General features: G+C 35.1%; 1 protein-coding gene across 6 annotated transcripts in view; it reads right to left on the reverse strand.

Moving 5' to 3' along the window:
* LOC129438751 (cGMP-dependent 3',5'-cyclic phosphodiesterase) overlaps positions 1–15,290 on the reverse strand; it is a 123,583-nt gene that overhangs the window by 17,605 nt on the left and 90,688 nt on the right. For all 6 annotated transcript variants that reach the window (XM_073862666.1, XM_073862664.1, XM_073862661.1 and 3 more), the window contains 3 exons: positions 6,207–6,316; positions 5,236–5,285; positions 4,507–4,566 (listed from right to left, as the gene is read on the reverse strand). In XM_073862666.1, the coding sequence (XP_073718767.1) occupies positions 4,507–4,566; positions 5,236–5,285; positions 6,207–6,316 (220 nt within the window). The remainder of the gene's footprint in view (positions 1–4,506; positions 4,567–5,235; positions 5,286–6,206; positions 6,317–15,290) is intronic.

Genomic DNA, 15,290 nt, shown 5'->3' on the forward strand with positions numbered 1-15,290 from the left:
TATAACAAGCAAAATAAACACATAGATTACCAACAAAACCAAAACATTTGTTATTTTCAATGAAGTATTTGTTTAAGAGATCAGTTTAGCAACTTGTCAAACCATTAAAAAAAACTAAAACCGAAAGTAAAGTTCCGACCAGACACATAAACACGCCACCGTACATGCAACCAATGAAACCGTCTATATAGATAGTTTATCATTTGCATGTGTTTCTAAACCTTGCTAATGTTAACATTAAAGCTATTGTAAATAATCTGTGTGCAAGATGTTGTTTTCTGAGTATTCACAAATACTCAAATAGACAAACACTCATAAAGCACGCATGGAGAGGTGCGTTTCAAAAAGCACACAAACACAGAATCTCTCTGCACTTGACAGGATACATACGCACAAAATGATCTTGAAATACCACAGTCATGGCAAATATTCTCATAAAACAGTCAGTTATGTCTTAAAGTGAATGCAAACAGTTCAGAAAGAAATTAAATGTGTTTGTCTATGAATACATGCTTATCCGGTCTTAAAGTGGCAGTACCCTTAAAAAATCTCCTTATGTTTGTGTCATTATATTAATTAAACAAAATAAAATCACTTCTGTATCTTTAAAAAGATTAATTATATTTTATTTATAAATGAAGAGCGTTATTATTCAATTGATTATATTTCTGTACCTAAATACCAGGGTGCAATGAAAAAATCAGAGGGGATATAAAATCCCCCAGCAAATCACACCCTGCTAATTACTACTGTTATATTTAACTTTATTTGTATCTTTTCTATTTCTGTGTGCTTTTAATTCCTTGATTTGTTCTTATTTTATTTTCCCACCCCTGTTTTTGCTGATCCAAAAATTATTCAATTCATGACTGAAAAAACATCATGTAATCCGTTTAACCACTGCTATATAGTAAAATGATGTTATGTGAGAGTAGGCATTGAGGTCCACTCAGTTTAAAATTTCTGTCTGATATTTACTAGCGATGCACCGAATCCAGGATTCGGATTCGGCTGAATACTGGGCTTTTTGACGGGGATCGGCGATTTTTTTTTCCACCGAACCGAACCCTAGGCTTGGACTACGCTGGTCAGACAAATCTTAAACAGTGGATTCGGTATTCAGCCGAACCGAAAAAAAAAATCTGGATTCGGTGCATCCCTAATATTTACATGAGACCCAAAACACGTGCAAATGGTAAACTTTTATAATGATGTGCGTGTAAATCTATAATCTAAACAGCAGTGATGATGTAACCTGATGATACTACACTACAGAATATCAAATATTTACTGTATATCATACATTTTTGTCCTTTGGATGCTCAAAGCTTCGGTTTTCATTCATTATACAGTATGAAAAAGCGACTGACATTTCTCCTTTTAGCTTCAGAAAAAATCTGAGTTTTTATTTCTTCAGCGTGACACGTGCAACTAAACGGTGCCAATTTTGATTTCATCTCAGAACGACACATTAAACGCTCTCTCTCTCTCCATTTATTCTCACAGTCCATCTTTTCTGACAGAAACAGCATTTGAATCTGATGTTATGATCTTCGTTTTTCCTGATCTTATGTCTCCGAGCGTCTGTACGAGTTTCTAAATGGCCTTCATTTGAATTTCTGTGTAGATGTTTCTGTTTGTAGCTTTATATTCTGTCATGTTCTCCCGCTGGCTCTGACAAACCTACTCAATTGAAACCCTGACACCAGAGCAAACGGAGCGAATGAAAGATGACAGTTTTTCTCTTTCATCCGTGTTCATATATCACACAAATATGTCAGGCGTCTCTAAAGAGCACCTCCCTCACATACTGTATTAAAACACTACCTGAGCTCATGTCAATGTGAATATAGAAATACATCACAATATAACTTGTTTGCTTTCAGGAAATATTACAACACAATACATCAAGACATTTATATATATATCCTTTGTGAAACATATAACGTTTTAAACAGTAAAGATCAAAGAATCATTAGGAAAATAACAGTTTTATTTTAATAGACGTGTAAAACATTTCGGAGGATTGTTTTACTTTCATTGTTTCACGAGTTTGTCTGCCCATTTAGTCTTAATAATTAATTGAAAATGAACTTGACTTTGTTATCTGTTATCATTGGCGGCTCGTGACTGCTCATTCGAGAGGGGCATTAATTCAAAATAAGTGTTCAGAGTGTCATGTGCGTTGCTTGAGTTTTCAGTATATGTGTATGTTGTGTCATGTTCATCACGTGTTTTGTCAAAAGCGAGCGTCTCTTTTATCAAAAACCCTTTAGACGGGTCTGCAGCAGACACTTATTTTGACAAAACACGTGATGCACACATCTCTCAAAGTGCAGAACAAATATTTAGAAATTATGAACCACCCACATGACGCGCTACATACATGTTGTGATGAACTTCGCATCGAGTGCCCTCGAAAGAAGAAGTCACCGGCCACCACTGTCTGTTGACTCTTAAAGGACAAAACACCCAACTAAGCTATTAGCGGGTGTGCCTCATAACCCCCCAGTCACATTAGCTACAAGAGATAGAGAGACAAGCCATTTATTTTCAATGGAAGTGGCCGTTTGCCAGCGACAAGCAACGAGCTTGCCGCTGCGCGAGCAAGGTGTGGACAAAATAGACAAGCAGGCTATTTTATGCAGATGCTGAGCGATGCGACAAAGTGACTGCCAATCGGAGTGAAGGGGCAGCGTGACGTGGGTCTGTGGCCAAGTCGAAGCAAATAATTCAAGATAGCGGAAAATGCGTATTTCTGTATATATCTGATAAGTTTGGCATTTTATCTCATATGTTTTGTTACTTTTATCGAGAAATAAATACTTTTAAATCCAAAAACGTCGTTCTTGTAACTTAACAATACCTCTGAAGTGACTTTGGATACCGCTTTTAGATACTAGCTAAGGAACGCCCATCAAGCGTGTGCGTGTTGCTCGGTGTCGCTCACTTTTGTAGCTAATATGACTGTAGGGTGAAAACCGCTGGCTCTTTGATCGCCCCCTGGTGGCTGGCTGCAGTACAAGTCATAAACCTCACCCTCTCAATTCAAACAAATCGTTTTACACTTTCAATTAAATTTTCAAAAAGATGGTTTTGGTCCTTTCAGGTAGTTGTTATCACGCTGATATATGTTCAAGTGTTAATTTTTATGCTAAGTTTTATTTTAGCTAGTAATTTGATGCTATAGAAACGGGGCGTGTCGTTATGATTGGCGTGGTTGAATTGGTCACGCGAGCGTTTGGGCGAAAGTTTGATACCGCGGCTCCGCTTCTGGCTCCCTCCTTCTACGCATGCCTTGGCTCCAAACTGACGTTTTTACGTAACATGGCGGCAACCATGGTTGGACATTTTTGGCTTCAATTCGTTACAATGGAGGGAGGCGACGTCGCATCGTCCATCTTTTTTTACAGTCTATGGCTATTACTTAGCTATTATGCAAATTGTTTTCAGGACGTTCTTGCGACCCGGTACTGGGTCGCGACCCGGTGGTTGGGGACCTCTGATTTAATGTATATACAACCAGAAAATACACGTACAGGAAATTTGTATGTACAAAAAAAACATATAAACGTATAACGTTTCAAGTATTTAAGGGTAAACTCCTCTTCAACTTGAGCAAAAGCAGGCAATGATGACTGATGCAGAAGACGACATGTTTTTTATTTTTATTTTGTGTAGCTGTATTTTCTGTTTGTATCTTAATAAAAAGAGCGAAAAATAAAAGAAATATGGATGACATTAAAACTTTGCCAAAACAACAAAGCTAGCGGTAGTGGGCCAAGACTTTTTCACAGTACTGTACACACACGCACACACACACACACCTGTGTTGATCTAACATCAGTCACATGTCAAGATTTATTTCCTGTAGTCACAAGCGTCTGTTGTTATCTGATCTTTTTCATTATTTTTCTCCTCATGAGATGCTTTTAAACTCGTCTGATGTTAAATTGCTTCTATAATCATCAGAATCAAAGCTCAGTGAAGTGTGTGTGAAGTGTATATGAGTGTGTGTGGGTGTGTGTTTGTGTGCGTGTCTGTGTGTGTGTTCTAATGAGGATGATGATGGTGGTTGTATGATGAAAGGTTCTGGACCCTTATAACCAAAAATAAAACACAAGGATATGAACGTGTGTTGACTTTTAATTCAACTGAACCTTTGTACCATAGTATCCTCCAGAACATTTTATTAAAATAAAAGCACTTTAGGCAAAAAACAAACAGAAAATGAAGTGATTGTTTTTTTATATATTCATACTACAACTGTACTAGTATTACTGAAATCATTTCTTTTTATTTATTCATTTTAAATTCATTATTAATGTTAATAATTTACAGTGGCATGGCATTTTACCATAGTAAATTTTATCTTATTTCCAAGTAAATAAAAAGATGTTAAAGATCTCAGACATTTTATCCAGCCAGATCTTATTGTTTTATTAAAGGTATGTAACATTTTACAGTAAACACATGAGTGTATGTGTGCGTATATGCGCATCTTACGTGTTTTTCCAGAATGTTCAGGTTTTGCTGGTCTTGTTCTGTTAGCGGTTTACAGCCGAGCTGTGACAGAGACAAAAAAAATCACACATTTCATTGTTTTTTCAACAGACACACACACATGTGCATGCATGAGCGCACACGTGCACACACACAGAATCACACACATTAGATCTACTCCAAGCCAGACCTAAAACATCACATTAATGACGGATCTGAAGTATATTCACAACATTCCATCTTTTGTCTTGGCTTGTCCACCATTAAATGTTTTCTCTGGGCTTATTGCAATGCATTCTGGGATTGTCTTATCTTTAAGGGACACATTCAGTGAGTTTGCCAATAGATGATATCTTCCTAACTTCTGAAACAGCGTAGGCTGGGTTGAGAATAGAGCCGGAGATGTGAATCTATAAATACACACATGGTCTGATATCATCCGTCACAATCGTGTGTCACCGATGCTGAAATCTCCACCCATAAACCTCACGGCATCATAAACTTTTATTACTCAATTAGAAATGAATTCTGCATTGAATAACGCGCCTCGTAAAACAGCAACATTAGGCGGCTTGTTAGAAAGTACAAGCGAGAACAAGTTTCCCTGAAGATGATCCAAATCCGGCAAAACACGCGCTTACAAACAAGTGTGAAATCTCAGGATAGAAAGAATTAATTCAATCTGCCTTAAGGTGAGAAAGATAAAGAAAGAGAGAGAGAGAGAAAACTCACCAGAATCACAGATATCACCTTCCTCTGATCAACCAATGGTATGATGAGTGCTGGAGAGAGAAAACAACATTTACATTTAAAGGTGCAGTGTGTAATTTTTAGAAGAATTTCTTTACAGAAATGCAAAATAATATACAAAACTATATGATTAGGGGTGTATAATGACCTTTCTTTATAAACCATTATGTTTTATAACCTTAAAATGAGCTGTTTTTATCTACATACACCGATGGCCCCCTTACATGGAAGTCGCGATTTTGTGCCACCATGTTTCTACAGAAGTCCTTAACGAACAAACTTTTTTTACTAAGTTGTCTCCGACAATGACATGTTTGTCCGGTGGCGGCTACCGTAGCTTCTCTATGTGTTTCAAAAGTGAGGGGTGAGCAGTGGACTAAGCTGTTGGTTGCAATGCGCAACCTCACCACTAGATGCCACAAAAATTTACACACTGCACCTTTAATGCATTAATAACAGAGGTGTATGAGGTAAAAGAATCCCCATAGACACAATACTGATTATACAAACTAAGAGATGAAGTTATTCACACACACACACACACACACACACACACACACACACACACACACACACACACACACACACACACACACACACACAGATAAAACTGGATGTTGACTCGGTCTTGACTTGGACTCAACACCCGATCTCTGTCTTTGTTGGACTCGACTACAGCACTGATGTCTGCTGCACTGAGGTTGTGTTATTGTCCGGGTAAAAATAGTTTAACACAGTGATAGTCACCATGGGAACAAGAGAGAGAGGTTGATGAAAAATAAAGAAAATCTGTTAAAGTGGGCTAAAAGTTCAACAGTGCAAATGAGAAATGTTCTCACTTTCATCATTAACCTCCTCTCTCTCTCTCTCTCTTTCTCTCTCTCTCCATCTTAACATTCATGTGCACACACACACACACACACACACACACACACACACACACAGACACACACCTTGTTTGTCAGGCGGTAATGGAGCGGCGAGTGAGTTGGTTTGTTTCTGGTGAAGTTCTGATGCTGGTAATCCAGAACACTGAAGTCTCTTCTGCTGGTTAACTGTCTCTCTGAAACACACAACACATCAAACTCTCAATAACTCAATTAACACATTTAGTGACAATGCTTTCAACCATAAATAGACAATTTTGATGTCTTTCTGTTGTTAATTTTCACGACAGCAGAGTTTTGGGGTCCTGAAAACAAAACTTTTGAAAGTGGGTTTTAACTTCAAAAACGTAAATCTGTGAAAATGATGATGTGTTCAGTCTACAGACATGTGTGAGTACTTCACAACCAAAACAACAATGTTGGTCTATAGGAGTGTGTTTGTGTCAAAGATGTCCAATTATTTGTTTTTTTTTTAATAAAATGTTTGATTCAAACTATTGCAAAAACAAGATAATCGAGGTAAAACAATTATTGTGTGACTAAAATATATATTGCGTGCTGCTAAACTGATGTGTTTGTGAGGCACCACTGCTTTAACACTTTAATAAACTAACAGTTTATTGCAACACTTACTTCATAAAAATGTAATAAATGATTATGATTTTCACCCAAATAACCGTGTTTATGATTTTTACCCCAATAACCGTGATTACAATTATAAAAAATTATAATAATAACAACAATAATGATAATAAATTGTGTTTATGATTTTTTAAATAAATAAATCATTGAGTTTATCATTTTTACCCCAATAACCGCAATTACGATCATAAAATAAATAATCGTGTTTATGATTTTTTTCAAATAAGTCAATATTCATGATTAAAAAAATGTGTTTATGGCAAAAAAGTGATTATAAAAAAACGTGATTATGATTTTCACCCAAATAACCGTGATTATGATTTTTACACAGTAACCATGATTATTATTTAAAAAATTATTATTAATAATCGTGTTTATTATTATTTTTGAGTACATAAATAAACAAATGTCCATGTTTATGATTAAAAAAAATGTGATTATGAAAAAATAAAAATAAAAAACAACAACAACACAGGTTTATGATTATGATTATGGAGAAAAAATGTGATTAAAAAAATATGTTTACAAAATAAAACATGTGTTAAACACTTCCTGTTTTTTAACCAAAATATTTGTGATTACAACCCCTCCACCCACCCAAATAACTGTGATTGTTTTTAAACCAAAATAATCGTGATTATTTTATAATTTTATACACAAAAATAACTTTTTCATAATAATAATTGTGATTAATTATTAACTCTAAAATAACCACTACCAATTTTTTTACACCAAAATAACTCTGATGTTTTTTTTTACCAAAATAATCATAATATGATTTTGGCCATAATCGAGCAGCCTTAGTTTTTGCTACTCAAGATAACTACTTTATTATCGCTTTATAATCCAGAATCACTTGATCCACAAAACTGCTCAATGCTTTCTCTGTCTTTTATATTCATCCCTCTGTAGAAGAATGCGTATGTTCACAGGTCTGAAGTGTTTCTTTACAAAGTAATATCGCCAACTACTGGTCCGGCACATTTAATGCAGTTTAAATTGTTGTCGCAGACATGCATCTTCTTGACAAGGTTGTGGTGTGTATGTGAAATAAAATAAAATAAATTGTTGTGTAAATGTAGCCTTATGTTGTCCATGAAGTAACCCTTTATCAACATAATGCGAAACAACATTTACTGAATAATGTTTATCTATTCATACAATATACCAAATGGCAGACTCCAGTCCAAATCTGGACCACGAGATGTGTCCATCTGGACTGCAAAGCCTTTTAATGCAATAAAATAAATAAATGGCAAATGCTATTTAACATTTTTATAAAATCCTTTTTATATCTGGCACATAAAGGTCAGCTCTGTAGTGCTATTTGGGTCTTACATCGACCCAAGTTTTGAGTGCTGCACCACAAACAATATGGGGCAGAAAAAAAAACACAGACAGATGTACTGAAAAACAATAGCATTCTCATAAATTAGGAAAGTTGGTGCTGAAAACTCAGTTTTTCAAGGTGGGTGGAAAAATATGCATTTATTCTTTCTCATTTGCTTGGAATCTGTTGCGGTTGTGAAAAGTGGTAACATTAAACAGCATTAAGAAAGCCTAACAGAAAATAGACACTTTGAAGAAACTTACCCTCAGCAGTACAAGGTAGGGGGGGGGGGGAATAAATGAACTAAAAGCCCAGTATGAGCGACCCACACGGGTCATCACTCACTGCCCAACAAAGAGCCTAAGAGTGTTCACTGAAAATACAGTGGATTTTAGAAAAGTCCTTTACAGATGGAGAAATAGTGCATGGATGCTGCATGTGAAACATTTTTAGATGGAAAAGAAAGACATGAATCAAGGGAAAATTTTGTAAAGTGTTAGCTGGAAAGGCCAAAGCCATTTCTCCCACGAAAGTTCTCAGTCAGATTAATGTATGCAAGTTAAAATATATGCAATGTGATTTTTTTTTAACTAGGAAGTTTATGCTTTTATCTCTAAGTTAAACTCAGTTCAGCCTATTTTATTTCATTTTCATTTGAGCTTATTTACATTTTTATGGACTTAAAGGAATAGTGCAAATTACATTGAAAACACATGAAGAGGAATTATTCAGTATACATGATAATATTACATTTTGTTCAATAAAAACAAATATTTACAATAATTTCTGTCTGGCAAAAGTCATCAAATGATGTTTTTACGTGCAGTACATAATTGTTCGAACCTCGGCTGGTAAGGGTTCACTGACTTTCTTACTTAGTATTTTTGTCTTGTTTTCAGTAAAAATATCTAAAAATTCTTAAATTGGGATGTATTTTCTTAATGAGCAAAATGTCCTAAGAAAATAAGTCTAGTTTATAGACAAGAAATATACAATTTAAGTAAATTTGTGCTTAAAACAAGGAAAAAAAATCTGCCAATGGAATACATTTTCTTGCATTAAGTGTTTATGAAAAAGTAAACTTATTTCAAGAAAATGTTTGTTATTGGCAGATTTGTTTGCTTGTTTTAAGGACTAATTTACTTAGGGGCGATTTCCCAGATAGGGCTTACCCTAGTCCCAGACTAAAATGCATATTTGATCTGTCTTAATTTAAATACACTTTGTATTGACATATCTTGACATATATCAATGACATTGTTTTGTCTCAAGATGTACACCAGCATCATTTCTTGTAAGGTTTGTTTGTAAAAACTAAGGCCTCATCCTGGATTATTGCACTGCAATATTTTTGTCTTGTTTTCAGTAGAAATATCTAAAAATTCTTAAATCAAGATGTATTTTCTTGATGAGGAAATGACCTAAGAAAACAAGTTTAGTTTTTAAACAAAAAATAAATAAAATTTATTAAAGCCAATCTGTGCTTAAAAGAAGCAAAAAAAAAATCTGCCAATGGAATAAGAACAAATCTTAAATTAAGTGTTTATGAAAAATGTAAACCTATTTCAAGAAATGTTTTTCTTATTCCATTGGCAGATTTTTTTGCTTGTTGTAAGCAGATTTGCTTTAATATATTTTATTTATTTTTTGTCTAAAAACTAGACTTATTTACTTAGGTCATTTTGCTTATGAAGAAAAAGCATCTTAATTTAAAAAATTTTATATTTCTACTGAAAATAAGACAAAAATACTAAATAAGAAAGTCAATTTTTGCAGCACACTTTACGTTTAAATCTGCAGTGCAAAAAATGATTTTCAAGAAAAAAAATCATATTTTGTCTTGTTTTCAGTAGAAATATCTAAAAATTCTTAAATCAAGATGTATTTTCTTGATGAGCAAATGACCTAAGAAAACGAGTTTACTTTTTAGACAAAAAATAAATAAAATTTATTAAACCGAATCTGTGCTTAAAACAAGCAAAAAAATCTGCCAATGGAATAAGAAAAATTCTCAAATTAAGTGTTTATGAAAAATGTAAACTTATTTCAACAAATGTTTTTCTTATTCCATTGGCAGATTTTTTTTGCTTGTTTTAAGCAGATTCGCTTTAATACATTTTATTTATTTTTTGTCTAAAAACTAGACTTATTTTCTTAGGTCATTTTGCTTTTGAAGAAAAAGCATCTTAATTTAAGATTTTTTTATATTTCTACTGAAAATAACACAAAAAATACTAAATAAGAAAGTCATTTTTTGCAGTGTGTAAACCCTGTTTGGGAAACCACCCCTTAAATTTTATATTTTTGTCTAAAAACTAGACTTATTTTACTTAGGTCATTTGCTCTTTAAGAAAATACATATTAATTTTAAAAAAATTAGATATATTTTTACTGAAAACAAGACAAAATACTAAGAAAGTCATTTTTTGCAGTGTTCATTTACTGGACCTGAAGCAATTTCAATTGAAGATCTCTGCTATATACTGTTTCAAATGCTACTTTTAAAGTGACAGTGTTCACTAGATGTGCAGTATAAAGAATAAAGTTTTTTTTTTGTTCAGTTTCAACCGCTGCTAGAATTTCAGAAACATCACAGAAAGAAACGTTCACAACAGAAAGAAAATGCGTTCATCTGGTCTATTTTAAAAGCTTTTGAAAAAGAGAAAGAAGCCCATCTTTTCAGTGACACATATCCCAGCATGCACTGCTGCTTTATAACTAGAGCTATTCAGCTACTAAAAAACCAATTTACACCCTGTCTCTCTCTCTCTCTCTCTCTCTCTCTCTCTCTCTCTCTCTCATTCTCAAAAGTCCGACCTGCAGTTTGAAAGCAAAAAGTCTGACCAGCACTGAACCCTTTTAAAGAACAACACTCTGTGTGTGTTTTCTCCTGAAAAGTTTTCCAGATTTCTGGATCGTTCTTTAGTCGGTGTATAGCCAAAGAGAGAGAGAGAGAGAGAGAGAGACAGATGACAGTTGTCTCACCCACACACAATTAACTGAAATCCTTCTACACACCAGTTCCCATGACAACATGGACATGTAGCGTGATTACAGACTGGACACATGCACACACACACACAGACACACAACTCATACCAACATCAGAACATACAACACTGAATGATGAACAGAATAAAGACTTAAATGAAATGAAAGTTTGTCTTCTCTTGGGTCAAGTCAACATATTAAAAACAGAAGTTTGTGTGAGGACTTGTTGAAGGATTACAGTAAATGAATATAGACGTGCAAGATAGAAAGTGCTAAATCAAACACCTCATCTGCAGATACATTTATCACATATAACGCCTTTCATTCACTCACTCTCTCTTTCATTTCTATTTCTCTCTTTGTCTCGTGCAGTTTTTCTCATGTTAATGGACTGATGTTGTGTTACAGTGTTTGTGATAAATGGCTTTACACTGAACACCTGCACAGAAACATCGTCCCATGGCATTCAAATGTTCATTGTTTGTCCGTCCATCTCTTTTGTTTCGCTGTGATACCACAAACACACACACATGCACACACAAACACACAGTGACCTGCATCTCTGATCAGTGAAGGTTAAATGTGTTTCAATGACAGCATTATCATCAAAGAATAACACAATCAGAGTGTCGCCTCATATCAATTGTGTTATTATCACACAACAACAAAAGCACATTTCAATACGCCTCCTGTGCCAAGGACATTCAGCATGTGCGTGTGTGCGTGTGTGTGTTTCTGTGTAGTGTGTGAGGCTAGAATAAAATTCTAATGAGAGCAGATATCATTTAAAAGCCTCAGTGAGATTTACGGTGTGATTTTAACACACAAACACAATCAGTAAATAAGTGCATTTTATGGAGTTATAAAGACCTTCAGTTTTGTCCTACAGATACGCCGCTCAGCTTTATATAACATCACACCCTTTAGTTCAAGAGCGGCTTATTATAGGCGCTAAAATGAACATTTTCAAGCCTTTTCACAGTGTTACCACGGTAACTGAATATCAGCTTCTACACCGCTTTAGGAGCAAATTTCAATTCGACGGTTTTGGTGATCAAATATTTTACATTTTATGCATTTGGGAGACACGTTTTATCCAAAGGGCATAACCTAAAGGACATTCAAAGAGAATAGGTGAATGAATGAGAGAGAGAGAGAGTAAGTTAGTGTGTGAATGAAAGAGTGAGCGATAGGGCTGTGTAATGAATAGTTTTTCATGCATTTAAACATTTTGATTGCAAAAGCAAGATAATGGAGAAAATTCGATGCATGTGCCTCATTCTGTTTTTGTCATTTCTTTTTGTGTTATGAGTCCAGTGCGTCATAAGCAGCTCTGTCTCTCTCTCGCACATGCGTGCACGTGCTCTCGCATCTTTCTGAAGTCCGAACACAAATAGTAATCCTTATGTATTTGTTAAGATTTATGCGTATCAAGCAAGCTGAGGCAAACTGTCCCTCTTGTTTAAATTATAAACAGCTGCATATTGGCGCTTCTCTCTCTCTCGCACATGTGCACTGTCTGAAATCATATCACTAGGTAGTAATCCTGTTTATGTTTGTTAAGTTATATAGATTTCAAGCGAGTTGATGCAAAAATATCCTTTATGTTCGAAATATAAACCGCTTTCCGCTGGACCAATGTGTTTAAAAGGCACTTCTGAGGGCGCCACAGCTTGACACAGCAACAACAATAAACAAATGCATTCAATTGTGTGTGTGCATGTTTTACAGTCATTAAAGGGGTGGTTCAATGGTATTTCATGCATTCTGATTTATTAACACAGTTATAGGGTTGTTTTAGAGTTGTACACTGCAAAAAAAGATTTTGAAGAAAATAATTCCTAGTATTTTTGACTTTTTCTCAATAAAAACATCCAAAAACTCCCAAATTAAGATGCTTTCTCTTGATGAGGAAAACAACCCAAGAAAACAAGTCTAGTTTTTAGACCAAAAATATCAAATATAAGTGATTTTGTGCAAAAAATAAGCAAACAAATCTGCCAATGGGGTAAGCAAAAAAATCTTGAAAATGTTTCGTGAACACTAAATTCAAGAAAAATTCAAGAAAAATTCATTAAAAATTCATAATTTTTTTTTGCTTGTTTTATGCACAAAATCACTTACATTTGATTTTTATCATTTTTGGTCTAAAAACTAGACTTATTTTTTTTTTGGGTTGTTTTGCTCTTCAAGAAAAAGCATCTTCATTTTAAAATTTTTAGATATTTTTACTGAAAACGAGACAAAAAGACTACGATTTTTTTCTTAAAAATAATTTTTTGCATTGTATAAGTGTCAAAAAAGCAGTCGGGCGTGTTACAGAGTATTTCTGTGCTGAATGCACTTCGCCAGGGTTCGTACAAGTTTCGGAAAGTTTTTTCGATTACAGGTCCCCGGAAAACCCAGCCCACCCGTCAATCAGCGGGAGACCCTAGAACTTACAAACATCACATCAAGCGACTCAGCTTTGTTTAATTTCAAAACTCAACAATGGCATGAAAGAAGTGTGTTTTTGGATGTAAGGAGAAGAAAGTCAGCCTTATGAAAACAATGGATAAAGTTTATTATCCGAGGAAGCAGCGGAGTTTTGCGTGTGTGTTTGAAGTGCTGGATTTCATTGAAAAGTCCCAACCGGGTTGCATGCGATAAGTAAGACTTCTGTCTTATATTTGAAATAGGCGTGTGCTTATTATATAAATGACATGAACATGTAGTGAATTATAAGTTTAACAGTGTTGTATAGTGTTGCATTACTTAAAATACTTGCTCCTCCCGCAGCTCGTAACTCCTCCTTCTTCATTTTTTCGTACATTATCGGAAAGAATCGGTAAAGCTAATTTTTATTTTATAAATCTGATTACAGTAAACTAAAGACTCTTCAGAGATATAAAGGATGTAATACTACTCTATAGGTACTCCAGATTAACATCAGAAATGTAGAAACAGCGTGTGTTATGGATGCTTTAAGTAAACGTGTTAAATAACACATGTGTTTTTCCATAAAGCAGCTGTAGTTTATTTGGCACATATGACTTTGTATCTTCTGAACAGTCGGATTGAAGTTCAGGTTGTTTATCCATGAATGTGTGAATACAGTAATAATGATGCTTTATGAGATCTGCACATGTTCACATCTTCATGCTCTCGGCCGATGCTAAAGTCATTACTATGGTAATGATACACCAGATATTCACTCCTCTGTCTAAACATTTCATCATTTCCAAAACGGCACTGAGGACGGTCAATTACGAAGATCAGACCGTTCATCCGGTCTCATCTGATCTCTAATCACTAAAACAAAACTGAAGCAGATGATGTGAATTCTCAAACACGCCCGCAGGAACGACTCGCCGGCTCGAATGTTTAAAACGCTCATTAACTATTAGCAAGTGTATTAGAAATACATGCTTTAACAAGAATAGAATAATAAGAGTCCCCTCGAAAGCCAACTCATTTAATAAAAGCTATAAAACAGCAGACGCGATGCAGAAATCATTTCACCGACTGAATTCTCTGTGGGCAAATCCATTTAATAAGTTACCATTAGCACATCTACATATGTGTGATGACAGCAGGAGCCAGCCGTTCTCATGAGGAACCCGAAAATATAACTGTCAGTCATTGCGGGCGCCCAATTAATTAGAGCGAGGAGAAGTGGGCGGATCAGAGAGGCAGTGCCAGTATATTTGATTGACGGCTTGACAGCGGTGCCATTAGTGGGATTGAACAAAGTCCACAGATGAGTCACGGCAGAAAATACAATAGAAACGAGTGTGAGGGTCTTCTAAAACAATCTAAAAAATCTCTCAATTTTTCAAGTAAGCTCTTTAATGACCTGCAGTCATGACCGCCTCAATTTTAGTCTCAACATTACAAGCTGTGCTTTTATTGGCTGCTTCTCAAAACTCAGACTGAGATTCTTATTCAGAGCATCGCTGAAAACCTGCTTGAGCTGGTTTACGGTCCTAACCGCTCGACCAGCTGGTTTTAGACTTTTCTGCATCAGCTTTGCAAGGCTGGATTACTAGTTTGATCAGCTATGACAGGTTTAAGGTAGTTTGAGGAATAGTGTTTTATAAATATAATACACACAGGAGTAAGTGTCTTGTTCTGACCTGAGAACATCTATAATCTCACAGACACATGATATAAAGAATGACTCGACCAGAGGTCAGAGGTCACACATG

This window comes from Misgurnus anguillicaudatus, chromosome 24, assembly GCF_027580225.2.
Source record: "Misgurnus anguillicaudatus chromosome 24, ASM2758022v2, whole genome shotgun sequence".
Lineage (NCBI taxonomy): Eukaryota > Metazoa > Chordata > Actinopteri > Cypriniformes > Cobitidae > Misgurnus > Misgurnus anguillicaudatus.